Source organism: Lepidochelys kempii, chromosome 5 (genome assembly GCF_965140265.1).
Source record: "Lepidochelys kempii isolate rLepKem1 chromosome 5, rLepKem1.hap2, whole genome shotgun sequence".
Lineage (NCBI taxonomy): Eukaryota > Metazoa > Chordata > Testudines > Cheloniidae > Lepidochelys > Lepidochelys kempii.
The window spans coordinates 70,177,717-70,201,917 of NC_133260.1; the positions used below are offsets into that span (position 1 = coordinate 70,177,717).

Here is a 24,201-nt window from a genome sequence, read left to right on the forward strand (position 1 = left end):
TCATTAGGTATCTGCACTCCTGTGAACAAACAAAAATTTAGTAGATCACAGGCTCAAAGATCCCCCACCTGCAGTGCAATTCTCTGGAGTTTAGAGATTGTTGGAATCTCCAAGAAACCCAACAAAAGTTTGCTTCAAGTTTCATCTTCAAAGTGCCAGTTTTGACTGAATGGTCAAGGGTTCAGATCCTCCCCTCTCTTTAGCCTGTCAGCTGCCACGATTGACCTGCCTTCCTCATGTGGAAACCAAGTCTCTCATTTCTGGTAAGCATGGGAGCATATCATCTTAAGAATCGGGTGCCGCAAATAATATAATTGCGTTACACCATCCATTTTACCTCCGTTCTTCTCACCCACCTTCCCCGTTCTCCCTCGGGGACCCCTTTCACGAGTTCTGACTAAGGCTGGAAATTAACTTCCTTCATATAGGTGTGATAGAGCTGTCCCCTGCTCAGCACAAGGGAAGGGGCTTCTACTTGAGTTTCTATCTCAGGCCAAAGAAAAATGCAGGGGATGGAGACCAATCTTAGATTTAAGACTCCTGAACAAATTTATGAGGTCTCAGAAGTTCATGATGGTGACTCTGATAGCTATAATTCCTGCTCTCAATTCAGGGGATGGGTTTTTTACTCTTGACCTTAAAGACACCTCTTTCCATATGGCGATACACCTGTCCCACAGAAGGTTCCTGTGTTTTGTCATAGGTCAGGATCATTTTCAGTACTGGGTACTCTCATTAGGTCTCTCCTCAGGTCTGAGTGTGTTCAAAGGTTCTGTCTGTAGTGGCTTCCTACCTACATCATCAGGTGATCATAGTATTCCCATGATTGGTTGTTCAAGGGTTGATCTTACCAATAGGTATTGACCATCATGCAGAAAGCACTTTCTGTGTTCTTGGACTTGGGTCTTCAGTTGAAAATCCACAGTGACTTCCGTACAGACTATACAATTTATATTGGTATCCCTGAATTCCTTGGCATGGACATATTCATAACACTATCAAACCTTGTCAGAACTAGTCAAGAGAGCCTCCAGACTTGAGTAAGAAACTGTCTTCAACCTCTAGGTCAGATAGCGGCTTGAACTTTTGCGACAGAACAACAGACTTTGCTGTTTCCAGCACTGGCTCAGATCAGTTTACTCATCACACAAACAAAGCCTAGACAAGCAGGTTTCAGTTCCTCAATAGGTGAAACACTCCATAGACTTGTGGAAGGTTCATGGCAATTTAGGGGTTGGAGTTCTCTTCCTCCAACCAACACCAACCAAATCTTCCAGTCACTCCTCAGCTGCTCTCCCAATACACGGCCAGCACATCCCTCAGTCTGCACCACTTCCTGCAGCCCCGATTGGCCTGGAATGGCAAACCGCAGCCAGTGGGAGCTGTGATCGGCTGAACCTGTGGACGCTGCAGGTAAGCAAACCATCCCGGCCTGCCAGTGGATTTCCCTGAGGGGCTGCGTGCCAAAGGTTGCCAATCCCTGGTCTACATCTATGGCTTTAATTAAAAATGTGGAGCATCCATAGGGACACTACTCAAAGAAGAAAAACAGTTACTTATCCTGTGCAGTAATTGTATTTCTTAGTGGAGTTCCCATAGGGAGAGACACCTCTACTAGCCCTCTTTTCCTTCTGATTTGGAGTTTTCTTCTGAGACTTGGCGGTGGAGAAGGAACTGAGGGTAGTTTACCTGCACAGCCTGGTGTAGCCTCAGTGTGGGACACAAGGATATCAGCTGTGCGTGCACGGACCAAACTGACACTGCTAATGAAAATCTCTGATCAAAGGCGGGTGGGGCACATGCACACCTGAAATGGAGTACCCATAGAGATACACATCTCAAGGAACTGCAGTTACTGCTAGGGTTGCCAGTTTTTGATTGGATGTATTCCTGGAGGGTTTCATCACATGACATAATTTTTAGTTAGATTAATCTTTAATTCCTGGAGACTCCAGGACAGAACTGGAAAGTGAACAGGTTAAAATAGTACTAAATTTTGTATGTGTCCCCTATGTTACCCATGGGGCCCGGTGGTGGGTGGACATTGTAGGGGCCAAGATTAGTTAACTACAGGATACCAAAAAGCGTACGATGTGTTTCTAAAGTCTAAGTCTAGGAGTGCTTGTCAGTATTCCCAGTACTATCAAAAATTCAAGGGGAGTATTTCTAGTTCTATTTTAGGGGCTTTTGAATTTTTAGTTTTGGGAGCTACAGAGAGGGTTTAAGGGCTAGTTAAAGCCAGATGGTTTACACAATGCTTTCAGGGTTGCTGCTGTTCCACTGTAATACCTGACATGCAGCCTCTTTTGCTAAATATACCACTTGTTTGGTTTTTTAGTTGGTCTCATATTAATATATTAAATTTTGCATTAATATATAAAATATTCAACTTAAAAAACTTCTTGATTACTCTATTGTATAGCATCTATAAAAGCTAATTTACTGTTATATTGTGCCTGTTTTACTGTGTATAGGAAAAAGTGTAACAAGCTATCTTTCAATTCATTCTATATTAATTGTGTGATAATATGGTAATCATAGGACTAGAAGGGACCTTGAGAGGTCATCTAGGCAATATTTGTAACTATTCCAGAAGAACTTCATGGTGTAAACAGTTCATAATTCAGTCCTCTACTGGTATGCTGGTTCACATAAATATCTTTGAAATATTTGTCTTTGACTGTTGAAAGGCGAAAGGAAAATGAATTAATAATTCTGAACCCACTTCCTAATGCATGAAAACTTCCACAACAAAACATTCCCTGGAATGGATGTAGTTCACAGCAAGTTATAGCTCTGATAAAAATAGCAAGTTAGAGAAAATAAGAAATTTTTCTGGTTTGTTGCTTTTCCTTTTTCAGTCTCCTTGAAACTACTGCATATAATAATTAATTGTCTAGTTTTGTTAACCTGTTGTAATCTCAAACAATTTGTACGTTATATTTAGTTTTTAAGCAATCTGATTTTAATTACTTTTTCCTTGTAAGATGTACTTTCCCTCCGCTGAGGAACCCTGTCAACAGCTTAGGCCCCCTACTACTAAATCTGTCAAAACTTAGAATTGTGAGGTGATTCCTCTAGATTTTACATATGATTAAAAAAAGCTTTAGCTATAATCATAGTTGAGGCTTAAAAGAGATGCTGCTGCATAAGGAAAAAAGTGCTATTACACTCTGAAAACTGGCACTGAGGGTGGTTCCGTTTTTCTTCTGTGACCTAAAAAATCTATTTTACTCAATTTATGAGTAAAAAGATCTTTTTTCCCCCCTAACTGCCAGCTCTGCAAACTTAATCTGAAACCTGAAAGTCAAGGTTTATTCTTTGTGGCTATCATATATCACCAAAACCAAAAGTTTTGCATTTGAAACTTAGTCAACAATTTGGATGTGTGAGCTGGAAAAGAATTAGCTTGTTTTTGCCAAAATGTATTGGCTCCGCAATACTAATAGAAGTAAAACTTTAGTTAAAAAAAATATTTGAGTCACTAAGATAAGTACATAGGATCTAAATACCTGGACAGAGCAGTTCTGTTTAGTAAAAAGGAAGCTTTTTTTGGATAGTTGGTTTTCTGTTTGTTTTCACACACTAAAATACTGTTTTGTATTAATCTGCTGGCCTTGAAGCAATATTTAATGCTAGTTATTGCCAGAGCTGTATTGGACTACTGTGTTGAGTTATGGGGTTGTTGATGAAAAATCCCCTTTAGTGTTTAAACTTTACAGAGGCAAGTTACTTATCTGTTGCTTACTCTTGACGGGTGCTCTGCAGCTGCTGCTTTCACTCCAAAGCCACCTGTTGCCTCCCTTTGTCATCATTAAACAGCAATATGAGTTGCAGCTACAGACATCTGGAACAGGAAGAGACTACTTGTGTTCTAGGTAGATAGAGATCATCTCCCTTCCTTGTACACCCGTGGGGAAGGGGGTGAAGAAACAATGCTCCCAGCAGGGCCTGTGAAAGAGAGAGGAATGAAATATTTCCCTGTGTACTTTTATAGGGTCTTTGGGGAGGGGGTTAAGAATCTCACGGCAAGATGTTCTCCCTTCTAGGGTTGCCAAAATCGTATTTCAAAAGTACGGGACTGTTTTCTTAGTACCCTGATGGGGGAGGAGTACTCTGTACCCATGGGGGCCAGGGGTGGGATGTCCAGAACCACGAAGGGTGTGTGGGGGGGGAACTAACCATGTGGCAGTTGAGGAAACCTTCTGCATCGTGAAGCAATCAGACTGTTGGCTGCTGGGGCCCAGCTCCGGAATTGAACAAGGGAGCACTGAAGGGGCAGGATTGGGAGGGGAGTGATTGGAAGATGCATCTGAGAGTAAAGGTCCCCTGCTGGATAGGGCTCCCTGCTGACTCCAGTCCTTAAATGTCTCCCTGTCTGCTGTCCCTGTGCTGGCTCCGTCTGGCAGGGTAAGTAGATGGGGCTGTGTGCCCTGGAGCTGTGCTGAAGGGCCAGGGTCAGGAAGGGGCTCTGTTTGGCAGGGGGGTCAGTACTTGTGAGGTATAACCTTCCATTTCCCTGCACTATAGGTACATTGGTTCAGTAAATCATGGGACTGATTCTGCATTACTAAATTGTCTAATTTTGCAAACTTTGTATCATTGGAAGGTAAGGTAACAATAAAAACTGGATTTTCATAATGATATTTTTAATATGTTGAAATACGGGATAAAAGATGTCCCGTACTGATTTAGTATGGGACAGGCAATTTTCTATTTAAATAATGCATGTCTTGACTGTTCACAGCCCTACTTGAGGCATAGGCAGGTAGTTAAGATCCTGCAGAGCACCCTTTTTCGTCACTCTCCACTTTGTGTTTTACGCCGGTAGAATTGATATGCATCCACAAAGCACATCTTCCATCCCCAATTACCTTTAGCAATAAATCCTTTCCCTCAGTACCTGTGTTTTAGCTTCTTTTAAAAGCCATATAACATAGGTCACTGTTACTTGGCTACATTCCTCTTCGTCCTTCTTCTAGGGGAAAACACATGGCTCTTCACCTTCCTCTCCAGCCATGAAGAGCGAAGCTGGGCATCTTTAATCCAGCCCCTCTTGCATCTTTTAGAGAAGAGGAGGGTTTTGAGTGTACTTCACCTCCCTTCTTAAGCATTAGGATTGTGTGTGTGGAGGGAGGGAAGGAGTGTGGCCTACTGTTTTTTTTTCAGATCCCCTCTCTGCAAACCTGACAGGTGAGCTATTGGAAACTTCTTCCCTGTCATAAAATCATAGAATATCAGGGTTGGAAGGGACCTCAGGGGGTCATCTAGTCCACCCCTCTGCTCAAAGCAGGACCAGTCCCCAACTAAATCATTCCAGCCAGGGCTTTGTCAAGCCTGACCTTAAAAACTTCTAAGGAAGGAGATTCCACCACCTCCCTAGGTAACTCATTCCAGTGTTTCACCACCCTCCTAGTGAAAAAGTTTTTCCTAATACTCAACCTAAACCTCCCCCACTGCATCTTGAGACCATTACTCCTCGTTCTGTCATCAGCTACCACTGAGAATAGTCTAGATCCATCCTCTTTAGAACTCCCTTTCAGGTAGTTGAAAGCAGCTGTCAAATCCCCCCTCATTCTTCTCTTCTGCAGACTAAATAATCCCAGTTGTCTCAGCCTCTCCTCATAAGTCATGTGTTCCAGTCCCCTAATCATTTTTGTTGCCCACCGCTGGACCTTTTCCAAGTTTTCCACATCCTTCTTGTAGTGTGGGGCCCAAAACTGGACACAGTACTCCAGATGAGGCCTCACCAATGTCGAATAGAGGGGAACAATCACGTCCCTCGACCTGGTGGCAATGCCCCTACATATACATCCCAAAATGCCATTGGCCTTCTTGGCAACAAGGGAACACTGTTGACTCATATCCAGCTTCTCGTCCACTGTAACCCCTAGGTCCTTTTCTGCAGAACTGCTGCCGAGCCATTCGGTCCCTAGACTGTAGCGGTGCATGGGATTCTTCCGTCCTAAGTGCAGGACTCTGCACTTGTCCTTGTTGAACCTCCTCAGATTTCCTTTGGCCCAATCCTCTAATTTGTCTAGGTCCCTCTGTATCCTATCCCTACCCTCCAGCATATCTATCTCTCCTCCCAGTTTAGTGTCATCTGCAGACTTGCTGAGGGTGCAATCCACACCATCCTCCAGATCATTTATGAAGATATTGAACAAAACGGGCCCAAGGACCGACCCTTGGGGCACTCCGCTTGATACCGGCTGCCAACTAGACATGGAGCCATTGATCACTACCCGTTGAGCCCGACAATCTAGCCAGCTTTCTATCCACCTTGTAGTCCATTCATCCAGCCCATGCTTCTTTAACTTGCTGGCAAGAATACTGTGGGAGACCGTGTCAAAAGCTTTGCTGAAGTCAAGGAACAACACGTCCACCGCTTTCCCCTCATCCACAGAGCCAGTTATCTCGTCATAGAAGGCAATTAGATTAGTCAGGCATGACTTGCCCTTGGTGAATCCATGCTGACTGTTCCTGATCACTTTCCTCTCCTCTAAGTGCTTCAGAATTGATTCCTTGAGGACCTGCTCCATGATTTTTCCAGGGACTGAGGTGAGGCTGACTGGCCTGTAGTTCTCCGGATCCTCCTTCTTCCCTTTTTTTAAAGATGGGCACTACATTAGCCTTTTTCCAGTCGTCCGGGACTTCACCGGGTTGCCATGAGTTTTCAAAGATTATGGCCAGTGGCTCTGCAATCACATCCACCAACTCCTTTAGCACTCTCAGATGCAACGCATCCGGCCCCATGGACTTGTGCTCGTCCAGCTTTTCTAAATAGTTCCGAACCACTTCTTTCTCCACAGAAGGCTGGTCACCACCTCCCCATGCTGTGCTGCCCAGTGCAGTAGTCTGGGAGCTGACCTTGTTCGTGAAGACAGAGGCAAAAGAAGCATTGAGTACATTAGCTTTTTCCACATCGTCTGTCACTAGGTTGCCTCCCTCATTCAGTAAGGGGCCCACACTTTCCTTGACTTTCTTCTTGTAGCTAACATACCTGAAGAAACCCTTCTTGTTACTCTTAACATCTCTTGCTAGCTGCAACTCCAGGTGTGATTTGGCCTTCCTGATTTCACTCCTGCATGCCCGAGCAATATTTTTATACTCTTCCCTGGTCATTTGTCCAATCTTCCACTTCTTGTAAGCTTCTTTTTTGTGTTTAAGATCACCAAGGATTTCACTGTTAAGCCAAGCTGGTCGCCTGCCATATTTCCTGTTCTTTCTACACATCGGGATGGTTTGTCCCTATAACCTCAATCAGGATTCTTTAAAATACAGCCAGCTCTCCTGGACTCCTTTCCCCCTCATGTTATTCTCCCAGGGGATCCTGCCCATCAGTTCTCTGAGGTTGTCAAAGTCTGCTTTTCTGAAGTCCAGGCTCCGTATTCTGCTGCTCTCCTTTCTTCCCTGTGTCAGGATCCTGAACTCGACCATCTCATGGTCACTTCCTCCCACTGTCCTTTAAGCCTTGATGGGGGAGTGGTCAGGGAGGGCTTGAACACTGAGCTGGTGGGAGGAATCACACTGCCTAGGGTCCAGGCAACTTATTTCCTTTCCCAGAATCAATGCCTGCAGTGCATTTTGGTGTGTTTCCCTGGTGATGGTATCCCACCAAAAAGAGGCAGTAGCTGCAGGTTTCTAGGCAGAGGAAGCTACAGGGTCAGTAGTTTAAATTCTTTCTTTGTGGTGCTTACATTTTTTTAAGTGGTCATTTCTGCTTCAAATATTAAGCTTCAGACCTTCTCTGTTTAAACCTTTTCTTTCTGTGTTTCCTTCCAATTTTTTTTCTCTGTTCCCCCGCCGCTATAACCAAACTCCTTACCCTAGCAATTACTTCATCATGGATTATGCTAAAACTACAAGACGCTTTTGTAACTGAACTGTTTGACAATTTATCTTTTTGTAAGTAGGGTACTACAGGCTGGAATGTTACGTTTTTAAGTTGAGTATGTTTTTTTTAAAGAAAAAACAAGATATAAAAGTTGTAAAACCAAAACCAAAAAACAGAGACAGACTTATAAAGTCTATCACTGCAAAATAGCCCATGGTATGAAAGGTTTGAGCGTTTAAATGCGAGATAGACAAGAACATTGAAAACTAACCCTTTTTCTGATGGGGTAAAATCTTTAGGTAGGACCATTTAAACTTAGATTTTATGCAATGTATTCTTATTTTTAACTCAGGTTGGTTGAAGACTTTTGATGACTACTTCAGAGATCAGACACAACATATCCTAAACAACATGGTGGTAAAATTGCAAGAAGACAACAGGAGGAAGTTCATGTGGTCGGAAATCTCTTACTTTTCAAAGTGGTGGGATGGAATAGATAGCCAAAAAAAGGATGCTGTTAAAAGGTTTGAACATCTGTATTATTTGCTGCTGTATACCATATTGTAGAGTTTTGTAACTCTTAATGATGTGCTTAAATATATATAAACTTAGAGCTTCGTTGATAAAAGTATACAGTTCTTAAAGTTATCTTATTTTTAATATTATTCTGGATGATTGTTATACTTTCATTTTTTCATAATTTTTAATAAGGTTTTTTTCAGGGAATTGGAGGCAGGCTGCATATAAGACAACTGTATTTGGCAAAGAACCAAATAAAAATATCTGTGTACATATATTGGATCAAGTAGTAGCTGCTCCATAGTTGAAGTTGCAATTGAGTTTTCATTTTAAGCCTAACTTATACTTCCCATCCCCAACACACAAAAAAATTACGTTGGCCTCAACATTGATAAGTTGGGCCTGAAGCTAAGGTAGAATCTTTCTGTAAAATATGTGCATATGATAATGGGTTCCTTGATTAGGACATTTAGGAATTGAGGTATTCATCAGATTAAAAAAAAATCCTTTTGACAACACTCTGTAGCAATAAAAGAATAATTGTCTTCCTTCGCTGAAGGAAGTTCAAGGACTTTTTTATTTGAGTACTATCAAATTTAGAGAAAGTATCAACATTTTTATTAATGACAATAGGATAATCTCTTACAGTGATCTTAAGCTACCCTTAAAAAAAGAAAAGGTGGGGGATGGAAGCAAGCCTCTCTCCATTTAACTTGTGGGGATAGTCCTCAAAATGTAAACTGATCGCTTGTGGGGCTTCTAAGTAGAATAAGAATTTTCCACCAAAATTAAAGCTGGTTTGCTCCATCTATCTTGCGAATGTAGAGTAGAAGATGAATACAGATTAAGTTTGAGATTTCCCCATTATTGCCTACCCAAAGTGATCAAAAAGCGTGTCAAGTTCTCCTCCAAAATTATGGTTGGTTTAAAAATCATGAGGCTAAAAAAAGGGGGGAGGTATTTGTCTTCTGTTTTTTAACGTGTAAAGGTGCATTTTTCACATTTTCAAACTTCTTTCCAAAGATGTGGGCTAGAAACTTAAATAAATCTGAGATTCTCATTTAATCATAAAACTCCAAGAGCTGGGACTCTGATAAAAAGAACAAATATCAAGACACGCATTAAAATCACAAGAGTTGGAAACCTTAGTTATGTACTTCATGGTGGGATGTGAACCAGGGGATGGGCTGGAAGATGCCACCTCACACTGTTGTGTTTCTTACCCCTAGTCTCCAGCTAAACCCTCATATAGAACTCCTAAGATGCTGACTTCCTATGGATCTTATTAGGTCTGTGAGAATTCCACAACACAAATCCTAACAATATGTGGGACTTAGTAGGGGGGGTATGGATGGTGATGACGGATTATGTGGTAGGGTGGAAGCAGAGAAAGAGAGGAAAGTGAGTAAAATAGCAATGGGAGCTGCAGAAGTAAGAGGTTTACCTATTTCAGTATTATAGTAGTCTCTTAAATTAGCATTACAAATATTTTCTCTATATCCATTCACTGCATATTCTTGCCTTAGTCACTGCATCTGGTTTAATGTTGGTACTGAATTTGCCCATGCAGTTTTACCTAGGCAATTTCTGACTTGACTTGTTCAATGGGTTTTTATGGGATTAATTTATGATTCAGACATTACAGCCTTTGGAAATCACAGAATATCAGGGTTGGAAGGGATCTCAGGAGGTCATCTAGTCCAACCCCCTGCTCAAAGCAGGACCGATCCCCAATTAAATCATCCCAGCCAGGGCTTTGTCAAGCCTGACCTTAAAAACTTCTATGGAAGGAGATTCCACCACCTCCCTAGGTAACGCATTCCAGTGTTTCACCACCCTCCTAGTGAAAAAGTTTTTCCTAATATCCAACCTAAATCTCCCCCACTGCAACTTGAGACCATTTCTCCTTGTTCTGTTATCTGCTTACCACTGAGAACAGTCTAGATCCATCCTCTTTGGAACCCCCTTTCAGGTAGTTGAAAGCAGCTATCAAATCCCCCCTCATTCTTCTCTTCTGTAGACTAAACATCCCCAGTTCCCTCAGCCTCTCCTCATAAGTCATGTGTTCCACTCCCCTAATCATTTTTGTTGCCCTCCGCTGGACTCTTTCCAATTTTTCCACATCCTTCTTGTAGTGTGGGGCCCAAAACTGGACTCAGTACTCCAGATGAGGCCTCACCAATGTCGAATAGAGGGGAACGATCATTTCCCTTGGTCTGCTGGCAATGCCCTACTTATACATCCTGAAAGCTGATTAAAAACTCTTGATCGAAAATGAAATTTAGGGAGTGGTAGTGATGAGTGGCCCATCTCCACCCCTCTTGTGCCATTCCTAAGCTCACTCCCCATTCCTTCCTTCTCTTCTCTTGTTTTGCGTGGAATGCCCATTCTATATCTGTTTAAACAAACCAAAAAAAGACACCCAGAGCTGTTCATGACCACTTCATATCTCTATCTTTCTAGCTCTTGGCTATGGAGAGACCTGGAGCCCTTTATCTGACCCTACCTATGCAACTACCCTCTTTTGTGGAGGCATCACCTTCTCTTACATTCTATTCTCTGGACCAGACTTTCTCCTCTTTTGAACAGTAGTGAATCTGATTCTCCTCTCCTTTCTTCCTCCATGTTCCTGTTATCTGTTGTCCACACAACTCCTTCTCCATCAGTTTTCCTCTTTGATTTAGACTTGTGGCTCTCTTCCTCTCCTCACAGTCTCCCACGTTAATCCTTCAGCTTCCATGCTGATGACCCATCTGATCCCTTAGATGCATGTTTCCTTGTCCTCACCTCTTCATTTGACCTGAAGCCATGATTCAACTCTCCCACTCACCAAAAGGGCCATTTAGTTGATTTGGTCTTCACCAAACACAGCACTCTCTCTAATTTCTCTGTTGCTGTATGCTCCATCTTTGACCATTGTTCGGTCTCTTTCACCCTTTCCCATCAACCCCCTCCTTGGACCTGTCACTCAGCCTGTCCATGACTTCCAGTTCCTCTGCATTGTAGACTTCTGATCTGCTCTCAGCCCTATCCTCCCCACCCTCTGCCCTTTCTTCCATTTATATGGTTGTTGATTCTCTCTGTGCTTCACTCTCCTCCACCCTGGGCTTTTTGGGCCTCTTCTGCTCCTGCTCTTGCTCCACGGTGCTTCTCTGATGGAAATTCTGTGACCAGGCTGGCTTCCTCCGCTACAAATTCATTCACTCTTATTTCAGTTCAGCCATCTTCTGAGCTGAGCAACACTGTTTCTAACTTGAGTGAATCCCATGACCTCAATCCCAGCCATCTTTTCTGAACCCTTTACGCACTTGACGCTCCCTCTGCTCTTCTTGCCATCACTTCTCCCTCCATACAGGATCTCACTGATTTCCTGCAAGAGAAAACACAAACTATTAAATGACCTTTCCCCTCAGCTTGCTTTTCCTTTCCCTTCTACAACTGTCTCCTGCTTCTCTTAGATAAGTTTCTCACAAGTTTCTCACCTTCTCTCTATCTCTAACCCATCCTCTTTTTTCCCCAATGACCACACCCCATCCCATCTTCTGATTTCCCTCATGCCCACTCGCATCTCCTACTTTACTCTTCTCTTTCTTAATCTCTCACTCTGCTCTGAATCTTTTCTTTCACAATAAAAGCATGCTTTGTATTGCCCATCTTAAAAAAATAAATAAAACAACCCATCCTTGACCTCACTTGTCTTTCTTGCTATCACCCCTTCTCCCTTTGATTTCTGAGATTGTTGAATGAGCTGCTTACAGGTGCTGTCTGTAGTTCCTCTCCTCCAGTTCTATTCTAGACCTTTTTTCAGTCTGGCTTCCACTGCTTGTGCTCCACTGCCAAAATCCTCAATGATCTCTTCCTAGTCAAAACTCACTAGTACTCCATCCTCCGCCTCCTTGACCTGTCAGCTGACTTCAATAATGTTGACCATGCTCTTTTTGAAATCTTGTCCTCTTGACTTCCATGACTATTCTTTCCTGGTTCTCCTCCTAATTCTCTAATCACTCCTTAAAAATGTTCTTTGAATGATCCTTATTCCCCTCCAACTTTCTGTGGGGTTTCCACAGGCCTCTGTCATTGGTCCCCTTCTCTTCTTCCTCTACACCTTAATTTTAAGTAATCTCATTTACAAACGCACATTCAACTACCGTCCATTGCTGACAACTTAGAGTGCTACCGCTTTACTCCAAACCTGTGTACTTCTGTTCAAACTAAAATCTTGACCTGTGTTTCTGACATGTCCTAGTAGATTTCTAGCACGCATCTTAAGCTCAACAAGTCTAAAACAGAGCTCTTAATCTTCCCCTGCAAGTCCTCCCTGCTACCTCCTCTCTGTTGCTGGACAGCACCAACATCCTACTTGCTACTCAGGGCTGTAATTTGCGTGTTGTTTATGACTTGGAACTCTCATTTGGATCCTCATGTTCAGACTGTCTAAATCTTGCTGATTCTTTCTGCATAACATTTCTAAGATACAGCTTTTCCTATCCAACCATCCAGCTAAAACTGTTGTTCCAGTTTTCATCATCTCATGTCTGTTACTGCAGTATCCTTTTCTTTGGCCTTGACAAATGCAATCTTGACCTGCTCATATCCATTCAGAATGCTGCTGCAAAAATGATTTTCCTAGCTTTTTGCTTTGACCATGTCATTCTCCTCTCACCCGTCTACTGGCTTGCCCCCTCTATCATATCAAACATAATCTACTTGTCTTCACTTTCAAGGCCCTTCACAGCTTATCTCCACCCTACCTATCATCTCACATTCTCTAATGATCTGTTGACTCCTGCCTCCATCGGCCACTTGTTAAATTTTCAAATAAGCACCTTTGTGATTTCACTCATGCTGACCTTCATGCTTGGGCAGAGCTTCTTGTAAATATCTGCGCAACTACTTTACTATCCTCCTTCAAAACCCCTCTTTTAAAACTCTTCTGTAAAATCTGTAGAAGGTTAACTGTTAGGCCATACTTGTGCTGAGACCGCTGCCAATCATCTTAGTTAATGTTGTTTCTTCAAGTAGATGCAGCTGTGTATTCCACACAAGAGCTGGAGAATTTTGGCTAGCAGTAAATTTAGAGAAAGCATTCATGCCTTGTGGGTGTAGCCCGCCCCCTGGCTATACGAGGCGGTGCCACCCCAACCCCCGTTAGTTCCTTCTTACCACCCATAACTGGAGTTGGAGCTCAGTGGTTATCACTTCACGTTCACTTATCTGTTTTCTGAGAATTATCCTTCAATGTATATAGTTTTTATGTAGTTAGTGTTAGGATACTTATTGCCCTGTGTGATGCCCTCACTAGGGTTCAAGTACTACCAGTAGTGTGTGTGTGTGTGTGGAGCGATTTCTAATAGTGATCCTCACATGAGGTGCTTGCTGTGTTTAGGGAAGGGGCGTACTAGGGAGCGGTGCTCTTATCTTTAGGTTGTTCACCAAAAGAACCCAGGTGGTCAGTGAATTACGCTTGAAGCAACACCTTCTTGAGCATGCCATGAGGCCTGTTTTGGTGCAAAGCCCTGTGTCTGGCTGTCTCCTTCAGACTCGGTGAATGAGGCTGCTCTGTGTTCCAGTGCTGCCATCTCCCCCAAGAGAAGGAGGGGTCTTTCACCCTCCTCAGGGGCGCCAAGGAAAAAGTCCCATAAAACTGACTGGGACCATCGCAGTGCTCATGGGAACTCTTCTTCCTCCTCTAAAAAGAGTACAGACCACCACCATACCACTTCCAGGCTGTGGGATGGAGCAGGTCTGTCAAACCACTCCCCGATATCACACTGAAACTTCCAGGACACTGTACCATTGATACCGATTCTGGCCTGGGGGCATCTGTTGAGTGCAGTACTGATTACATCAACACCAGCACCGAGAGTCTCCATGCTAGTGGCATATCAGGCAGCAGATTTACTTTGTCAATCTGTTCTGGACTCTCCACTTGTCCAGGACTTTGCCATGGTCGTGGCCTCCACTGCCATGATACTCAATATACAGAAGTTCAGAAACTACCCAATTTTGCCACCTCTATTCCTAGTGACCGGGGCAAATTTTTAAAATGTATTTTAAGTATCTAAAGATGCAGATAGGGATTTAGTGGAATTTTCAAAAACACATAGGTTGATTTCAATTATTTCACCTATCTGCATTTTTAGTTTCCTAAATACCTTTTAAAATCTGGCCGCTTAGAACCTTACTGTGCAAATGGCTTCTGAATCAATGGATTTTTTTTTACAGAGTACAGTACAACTCCAGGTGAATAAAGGTGGCAAAATTTGGCCCTACAATTTAAAGTCCATTCACCAAGTAATCTAAAATCCCCACTGATAAAGCCATTTGGAATAATGTAACATACTAAAAAATTCAACATTTATGTTTACAAGGAGAGAAGAAAAGCTTGTGTCCAAGATTCCATAGTCTCCTTTTAGATATTTCATCTACAAAAGTCTGAAGTAAGGGGGTTAATCCTAGAATATGTGCATAGTTACATATCTATCCCTTTGTTTTGCATGGTAAAACAAGCTAATGGGAACCTTTTAAGTACTGCTGAAATTGCCAACTTATTCGAGGTGATCTCCTGATAACCATCTTCTTGCCTGACTAATAGCTGTTCGGCAGTGGGTTGCAGAGGTATCAAGCTTCTTTCTTTCTGGCTGTGTTTAGAAAGATCCTTATTTAATACCTTGATATTTAATACTTAGAGATCACATTTTTCTAGGACTTGTTTTGATGTTTTCTCTTTTAATCTGCCTTTTAAATAATTATTACAGTAGTGGTCACTGAGAGAATTTTTGGGCGAAGAATGATTTTACCAGTTTTATAAACCAGTCACATTGGTCAGTTACATTTTGTTTTTGCAGTGTTTTAGTTGTGTTGTTCCTGGGATGTTAGAGAGACAAAGTTGGTGAGATATCTTTTATTGGACCAACTTCTATAGGTGAAAGAAACAAGCTTTCAAGCTTCTGCAGAGCTCAGTAGTATTATCAGCCTCACTAAATCTTGACAAAAAATATATATAAAAAGCAGGATGGCAAGCAAAAACAAAATTACTGTGTGAAATCTATTGCTGTATCTCCGCAAAGAGGAACAAATCAACCTTGTCTTGTTCTGGTTAATAAAAACCCAACACAATCTGATATACAATTAATTCTTTACCCTTTGAAAGGAATTGTACTGTATTACTAATGGAACTCAGTACCCATGTTATGTATGAATTGTTCAGCACTGATCTGAATGGCTTAAAAGTAGCGAGAATTAGCTATGAAAGTTAAAAATGATTGGAGTGCTTTGAGACTATCTACTTTTTTAGGTCTTGCTATTTATATATTTGTATATAGTGTTTAAAAACTATTTTTCTAGTGCTTGTAAAGTGCAGAGTCACTTTTATTGTACTTGATCTGTAGTAAAGTCAGTCTATACTAAGATTGTTTGTTAGATTGCTAACAACTATCTAGGGTCTCTGTGGTGCAACAGTTTACCTTAAAGACGTCCTTCTCTTATAGCGATGACATTTTGGGGTGCAATTCAGACCAATGAGGGGCTATGTCACCTCTGCCCTACAACCTTGGGTGCTTCACAATGCCTTGTTGCTGTAGCTCCCACCTGTACCACTCACAAACAGCATGCCTGTCACACCCTGAGTGTCCGTGAATGGCCACAGTCCTTGTTCAGGCACTATGATCCCAGCAGCCTGTCAGCAAACACCAGCCACACTCTTACTTCCACCAGCCTGGGTTATTAATTGCAGGGTGACCCAAACACACTCCCAGTCCTGAATTTTCCCCTAAAAATGTGTGTTCTGTAATTCCCAGCTTTCTCCAGGACTGTTCAGATGTTTTAGATTTGTTGTTTCTGCAAGGGAACAATATACAACAACTTGCCTTCTTAAATGGAGCTACCCAAAACAGTTCACAACACTGGATGAATTTTGATTTAAAGAACAAAAAAAGTTTATTTAACTACAAAGAGAGAGATTTTAAGTGAGTACAAGTATTAAGTCATTAAGATCAGAAATGGTTACAAGAAGAATAAAGATGAAATGTTTCCTAGTACTAAACTTAATAAATTAGACTTGGTTTAAGCTGAAGTTCTTTTCACAGATTTTCGGTGCATTGCTGACCAAATTCTCAGACCAGGATCTGCTCACAAGGTCCAGTGGCTGTTTCTTTTGTCGCCTTAGGTGAAAAGAGAGAGAGACAGGGAGAGAGAAACTGGGTGTTTTTGTTCCCTCACTTTTATAATTCAGTCACCTTTTGAAATGTATTTTCCTGAGAGTGATTCTTAGATAAAGTTATTTCCAACTGAGAAAAAGGATATATGGAGTCTGATGGGGAAGAGGTGTTATGCTGTTTCTTTTCACCAGTGCATAATGAAATACAGATTTTGTTTCTTCTTTTTTCACACTCTTGTATCTGAGGACTCTGTTTACATCTTGTATGCAAATTGTGTAAACATAATCCCTTGGTTAAGACAGGCTAATTTGACCAGTTCTACCTAATTGAGGCTATGTGAGTTTGAATATGTGCCTTTAACATCATACGGGGAAATTTCATAACTTTACTCAGTGTTGCGACATTCATTTCATGGTGATAGTGACCAGTGAGTTATTAGTTTTCAAATGATACCTCCCAAGGCATATTTTGTACAAAGATTATTACAGTAGTGCTTAGGGTGTGAATATAGAAATGTTTGGTCAAAATAGTATCAAAATATGGTTTATTTGATGTTTAGGGTTGATTTTAGTGTCCATTTTTGTTAGTGCTGAGCAGCCCTTATAGTCTTGGCTCTTTTTTATAGTGGGAGTGGCAGTGACTGCTGTAAGCAAGTCCCTGCGTACTCTGCATTAAATTGGATCTAAATTCTGTGACACAATACCTGGTTTGTGTGGCAGACAGGTAATCTTACAAGTTTCATTAATTTTCTAAAATGGAGGCTTTTTTTGAATTACACTTGAAATTAAAGAACATAACTGATACAGCATCCCCTGTGGTGTTCTGCTAAATTCATCGTAATTTACAGTAATCTAGACTTTCAATATTTGCATGTGCGAGATTTTTGCATTGACAGTGCATAATTGTATAAAGGAAATTAAGATACGGGAAGCTGAAGGTTTGATAGTGTGGAGGGCATTTTGTGGCTTTGTCACATAGGTAGGTTGGTTATGGGAAAGGGATTGAGATTGTGGGATAAGCTCATTAAATGAATTTTTCTGCTAAAATGGTTTCCAGTGAAATAGTTAAATTTAGAGTTTTTTGACACTATTCCCATGTGAACATCTATTGCAATAAATTAATGGATTCTATAAGAGCTACAGTATATTCCCTTTTAAGGTATAGAAGTTCAATTTTTACATTCTCAATGCTATTACTGTGAACACTACATTTTATGGATTTTTACTTTATAGATGCATTCTTTTGTTAAATCAGATTTGCACTTCTGGACACAAGTTTACTAAATATTTTTCTCTTAGATTAATAGAAGATGGCCAGTTTGAAATAGTAACAGGAGGATGGGTCATGCCTGATGAAGCTTCGCCTCATTACTTTGCTTTGATTGACCAGCTGATAGAAGGACATCAGTGGCTGGAGAAGACTCTAGGTATCTAATTTGATGTTTTAAACTTAAAAACTGACACAGAGCTAAGTCAGTCAGCAAGTGTTGTACAATGTTTTGATGATTGACTATAAGTAGGCATCATTGCAAGCTAAACTATTTTCAGAGAAACAAATCTGTGCAAAGATAGTTACGTTTTTGCAGATTTTGTGATTCTGAATGCCTAGATGTGAGGAATATTGTTCATGTCTACTCTAAGTGAAAAGTGACTTTGGACCTGATTCACAATTTCTGAAGTGGCAGTCAGTGACAGTGTGTGGGTGTAGTGGTCTGCCTTTACATTGTAAATTGAAGGATTGGCACCTGTATTTGTGATGCTAGTTTGCAAACATAGGTTCTTAGGGTAAGAGCAATTGAATTATTTTCCATTGTATTATTTTTTCTGTCTTGATCTGTGGAAGAAACTTATATTACTTACGCATAATACATGAGGAATAAAATTTGCTTTAATATAGCACCTGTGAACCTGTGCTGCCCAATTCCTTCATGAAACCACCAGTATTGTCTACCAACTTTTCAAAATTCATGAATCCGGTCCAAAATATGATATGAAAATATCACGAGATTTTCAAAATAATAAGCGTCGGTCCTTTTTATTTGCCATCTTGTTTTGGAGCTTAGAGCATTCACATTTTCCACCTTTTCTCTGTAGAATTGGGGGCCAGATGCTTACTACTACTTTTTCAATGAAAGCTGAGATTTTTTGTATAATTGTAATTGATTCATGGGGTTTTAAGTAAAATATGAAATATTGTGACACAACAAAATTGCAGGACACAGCAACAGTGGAAATACTACAGATTCTATTGTACAGGTTTTTATGAGGGGCAAGAGATTGGCCTACTTGTAATTATATATGTATATGCTTTATTTATATTTATACTTTTTTTTTTATTTGAACTTTGCAATGATAAAGTGTCTTAAGCAGACTTGTTTTCTTTATCTTTCATTTATCTACTTAAACTGTTTGCCCCAGAGGGTGTTGTGAAGGCCAAGACTATAACAGAGTTCAAAAAAGAACTAGATAAGTTCATGGAGGATAGGTCCATCAATGGCTATTAGCCAGGGTGGACAGGGATGCAAAACCATGCTCTGAAGTGTCCGCAGCCTCTGTTTGCCAGAAACTGGGAATGGGCAACAGGGGATGGATCACTTGATGATTACCTGTTATGTTCATTCCCTCTGAAGTACCTGGCATTGGCCACTGTTGGAAGACCGGATACGGGCTAGATGGACCTTCGGTCTGACCCAGTATGGCCATTCTTGTGTTCTTAAACTAAGTGCTTTGCACCACTTGACTTTTCTGAACACTGGGTTGAATAGTATGGGTGTAGCTTTCTTTGAAATGAGAAATAAGTAAAAAAGACACAAACTTCTGACACATTCTGCTGCTCAACAGGAGTAAAACCGAAGTCTGGTTGGGCCATCGATCCCTTTGGGCATTCGCCAACAATGACTTACCTTCTGAAACGTTCAGGATTTTCCAGCATGCTTATACAGAGAGTTCATTACTCGGTTAAAAAATATTTTGCAACCCAGAAGACACTAGAATTTTTTTGGAGACAGAACTGGGGTATGTATTGTTTTCTTGGTATCTCTGTCATTTGTTGCTTTATACCTGGAAGTAGGCATTAAATAAACAGTTGTGAAAACCTCTATAGTAAACAGATGACCTGGTGCAGAATGTATGAAGTAATTAAAAGTAGGGCTGGTCAAAATTTTTAATATTTTACTGGTGCAAAAAACATTTTTAAAGAAAGGAACACATTTTGTTGTATTCAAAATTTTGATTTTTTTCAGAATTTTCTTTTCTGACAAAAATGAGAAAGAAAAATGTCATTTAATTTTGAATTAAAAATATTAATTTTGTTTTTTCTTCTTTCTTTGTCTACGTTCTTTCTGTCTTCACTGGAAAGTTGGGTGGGGAAAAGTGTTTTTTTTTAAGTTACTTTCTCTCACGTTTTAAAACATAACAAATGTTTTCCCCACTTCTTCAGTGGGCAGGAAGAAGTAAAAAGCGGGAAACTATTTTTTCCCTCTTTCTCCCAATATTTTGTTTTCTCCTCTTACTTTTTTCAGTTGGGGGAGGAAAAAAAAGGGAAAAGAGGGAAGAGTGGAATAAGGGTGCAGAGAGAGACATTTTTCTTACAACAAAAATTTCAACAACATTTTTCAGGTATTTTGCTGTGATTTAAAGGTGTAGAATGTGATATGATTTCCATTTGTTTTTAATTTTATCAAGCAAGACTTCAGAATAATTAATCTTCTCAAACAGAATTTTACTAAGCAGGATTCTTCAGAGCAATTAATATTCTCAGACATTTGGGGTGGTAGAATTAGAATGCAAAGGATAAAGTTTAATCTAGTACATCAGAATTGTTAACTGAGTATTCAGGTCCGCTTTAGTAAAAAAACAAAACTGTAGTCTCATTAACAGCTCTAGCCAAACAAACCCTATTCAAAAATACAAGCAAGATATAGATCAGGTTTAAAGTATCCAGTATAGTAAATAAATGTCAGCAGATGGATATGGGCTGGAAATGTATATTCTGTTTTGTAAATGTATTTACACCATGCTCATTACCATCGTGTCAGAGTGCTTTCCAGTAGTGCATTAAGCAGCATGACTAAAATCTGTCATGTATTAGTTTGTTCATTCTTTCCCCAGGGGGAGAAGTGCGTGCAGTAGAATGTTTTTGTTTCAGAATTTTAAAAAATAATTAACATTGCTATTTGTCAGTTTTAGAGAAGACCTCGTCAAAATAATGTGTCTTTCACTTAAAACGTTGGCTGGCGAGGTTTGTAATATTCATTAGTTCCTGTGGGAGTTTATTCCGGAGTTTTGGTTCGGCTTGGCTCCAGAGAAAGTTCCGTCTGCTGCATGAGCTAGCTTTACCTTTATTGTTGAAAGTTCCATTGTGCCAGAGGAGTGAAGTTGTTAAGCACAGTCTTCATCCTCGAGTAATTTTTGTTGTTAAACTTATTTTTTGTGTATGCGGCTCAATTTCTAACTTGACATTAGCTTTTCTAAATGGTAGTCAAAATAAACACCAATGATAAAGTTAGTGTCCAGGGGTTTGGGTTCACATCAGAGTATTCTAGTATTTCAGAACTGAAGTCACCTTTAATTCTTCTTGTAAATGATTTTTTTAAAATGGTTTTGGCCTTTTTTGTTTGATAGATAAAGAAAGCCAGAAAAGTGTCGTGTTGTGTTTTGATTTTGTCTTATTTTTGCTGTTTTATCTTAAGAACATCAGGAATGTTGTATATTTTCTTCCCTAGAATTGCAAAGGATTTATTGGGGATATCTGAGTATATGTATTGTGAATACCAGGATCTCAACTGAAGGTGTCATATCTTTTTGTCAGGCATTGGAGTTAAATAGGTACTAAGAAGACCCCAGCTGCAAAAATCAAAATCTCTTATCTCACTTGCTCAGTTTTCAGTCTCTTGTGTTGTCGTAACTTCATTAACTCTCCAGTAGTTTTCAAGTGTAACCAAGACCTGAAGGTAAAAATCAAACATTTTTAAAAGAAAACTTTCAGGGCTTTTTTAACATCCATAAAGAAGTAAAAAGCCAATTCCCACCCCCATTTTGCAGCTCACCTAAAAAGCTGATCACCTGCAGACTTAAAAGTATTAGTAGATCACCTTTGCCTAATATTAGATATCCTGAAGTGATATGAATCGCCTGGAGAGTGTGAAATTAGATTTGAGTGGCTAAGAGGTCGTAAGGTCTCAACAAATTTGATATTAAGACTGAACAAATTCACCATGAAAAAGTAGCTAACTGACTCGAGACTACTAGGGAATTAACAATCTAGTACATAATCTATTAAGCATATTTCCTGGTAAAATCCTATGAAATATTAAACATTATTAAAAATTATTTACATGTTAACTTTAGAGCTTGTTTTAGTTTTACATAAATTGACGACCAAAAGTTGGCGGAGGACCTAGGGTGTTCATGTTTTACTGATCAAGATTGGGACCCCATTGTAGTAGTATGCTGAGAAACATGACTCCAGCCCCAATCAGTTTACAGTGTAATAATGCAGAAGTATTAAAAGCATAGCATTAGTATGTAGTGTAATTATAGTGCCTTCCACCTGATGATAAATAGAAATCTAAATCTGTAATGTGTCCCTACCATAGATGACGATCATCAGCATTGATTTTTATACCATTATCATAATCCCAGCCAAGCGGGTATTGCTTATTTGATAGATGGGTAAAGGGCCATGGGAGAGCCAACTGCGTTGCGGTTTGCTCTTTCAATTATGATGTTTTTAGTGATGATTTAAAAAAAAGATTTGTCTCTCAAAACAAGTGGAGACATGGTCCCTGTCCTTAAGTTTACAAATTAAATTCTTCAGGACTGGCAAGTGTAAAGTGTGATAAAGGGGAGATTTGAAAGAAGGGTGACAATTAAGATTTTTATTTCCCCCCATCCCCCTAAAAATCTTGAAATTTTTGATATTTATATTTATTTCTTTCCCCTTGCTTTTAATAGACAAAATGGCAGAACTGAATATTTAGGAGAGCTTGAATGAGGTGCGGGAGGTGGTTTGGCAAATGGGTTTGGGAAGGATGTTCTAAGCAGAATGTGCAACATTTAAGAGGTATGTGGGAGTTAGACCCATTGAAGTGAATGGTCCCGTTCATTTGCTTAGCAGTAGTCTCATGTGTTGCTTTAAGCACATGCATATGTGTTTGCAAGGTAAGGACCTTGAGGCTGTATATTTTAATTCAAATAATTTAACACTCCTTTCAGATGTTTTCTTTTTGGGTTTCAGTGTAGAACTCCTCCAACTCCACTTCTCATGCATAGTGATCTGATGTTTTGATTTACTAGAGTCAGTTTTGAGTGGATAAGAGTGTCTTTCTCTTGTCAGGTTAAATTGAAAACCAGGCCCCAGCTGGGTTGCTGTTTGGTTGGCTTCCCCTCCCCCTTCACGCATCGTCTCCACTCTCTACAGTATCCCTCTTCCTACAGTACAGCACTTCATGTTACAGCAGCCTTTATTCTTAGCTGCAGGACCACACCCCTCTTCCTGTCCTCTCTACTGAATTATTCATATATTTAAAGTGGGAATGAGTGGGAAGCTCCAAACTCTGGTGTAAAATCATCTGGTGAGTTCTTGTGTTTGGAAGTTTACAGGTATATTGAAAGCAAAGGATGTAAATAGATGGTACACAAAGATAGGTGGGCAATACAGTCAGCAATCTGCTCTACTTGTTGCTTCCTATGACTAAGCTCACATTGCATGCAGATTCTGCAGATGCCAAAATTTCTAGTTGACTTACATTATACCCAACTCCCAAACACAATCCTAGTATTTAATATCTAATCAAAGGGTTGTAAATGTAAGAAAATCATGATAGTAATTCTTGTTTAATTTACTTTTTATCAGTATCTTCTTATAGTAATTTCCTGATGCTGTTTTACTTAGAACCTCTTTAAGAGAAAACCCTGATGCCCACTAAAATTTTAAATTCTTCTTTTAAAAGAGAATCTGACCTGTTGAAAAATGTACCTTTTGTCTTACTTCAGTGAGATAATTGTTTAGTTCAGTACAGAGTTGTTGCTGATGTTGTTGAGCTAAATAAATAAATGATTTCTCCATGCAAATTAATCAGTGGGAATTGTTTTGAGTAAGCACCACTGAAAAATTGAATTATAAAAACACATAGAAGAATGGATTTTGTCTTTACGGAATTTAGGAAAATTCAGGTACAATTCATTATTCATTGAGGTATTGTCTTTAAGGTAACTTAATCATTAGAGACTTGATCCTACATTAATTAAAGTCAATGGCAAAACGCCCAGTGACTTAAATGGTGCAGTGTCAGGGCTCAGATCTCCAAAATGGCACTGTATTTTAAGATGGCATATTAAAAGCACTCCTGGATTAGGCCCAGACAGTTAGTTAATTTAGTTTAGACAATGAAATATGGCTTTATTTTATAGATATATTCTGTTCATGTACTTTTAGATTTGGGATCCAATACAGATATCCTTTGCCACATGATGCCTTTCTACAGCTATGACGTTCCTCATACGTGTGGTCCAGATCCTAAAATCTGTTGCCAGTTTGATTTTAAGCGTCTTCCTGGGGGAAGAGTAAGTTGTCCCTGGAGAGTTCCTCCTGAGGCCATTCATGCTGGGAATGTTCAGCACAGGTACAGTACTGAAAGTATTGTGGAATTCAGTAATTTGTACTTGCTGAAGGCGATACTAACAT

The 24,201-nt window shown here is 40.1% G+C and overlaps 1 protein-coding gene across 2 annotated transcripts in view; it reads left to right on the forward strand.

Annotated features, from left to right (window-relative positions):
- MAN2A1 (mannosidase alpha class 2A member 1) overlaps positions 1–24,201 on the forward strand; it is a 207,814-nt gene that overhangs the window by 60,397 nt on the left and 123,216 nt on the right. For both annotated transcript variants that reach the window (XM_073344670.1, XM_073344671.1), the window contains 4 exons: positions 8,190–8,361; positions 17,814–17,941; positions 19,356–19,529; positions 23,953–24,139. In XM_073344670.1, the coding sequence (XP_073200771.1) occupies positions 8,190–8,361; positions 17,814–17,941; positions 19,356–19,529; positions 23,953–24,139 (661 nt within the window). The remainder of the gene's footprint in view (positions 1–8,189; positions 8,362–17,813; positions 17,942–19,355; positions 19,530–23,952; positions 24,140–24,201) is intronic.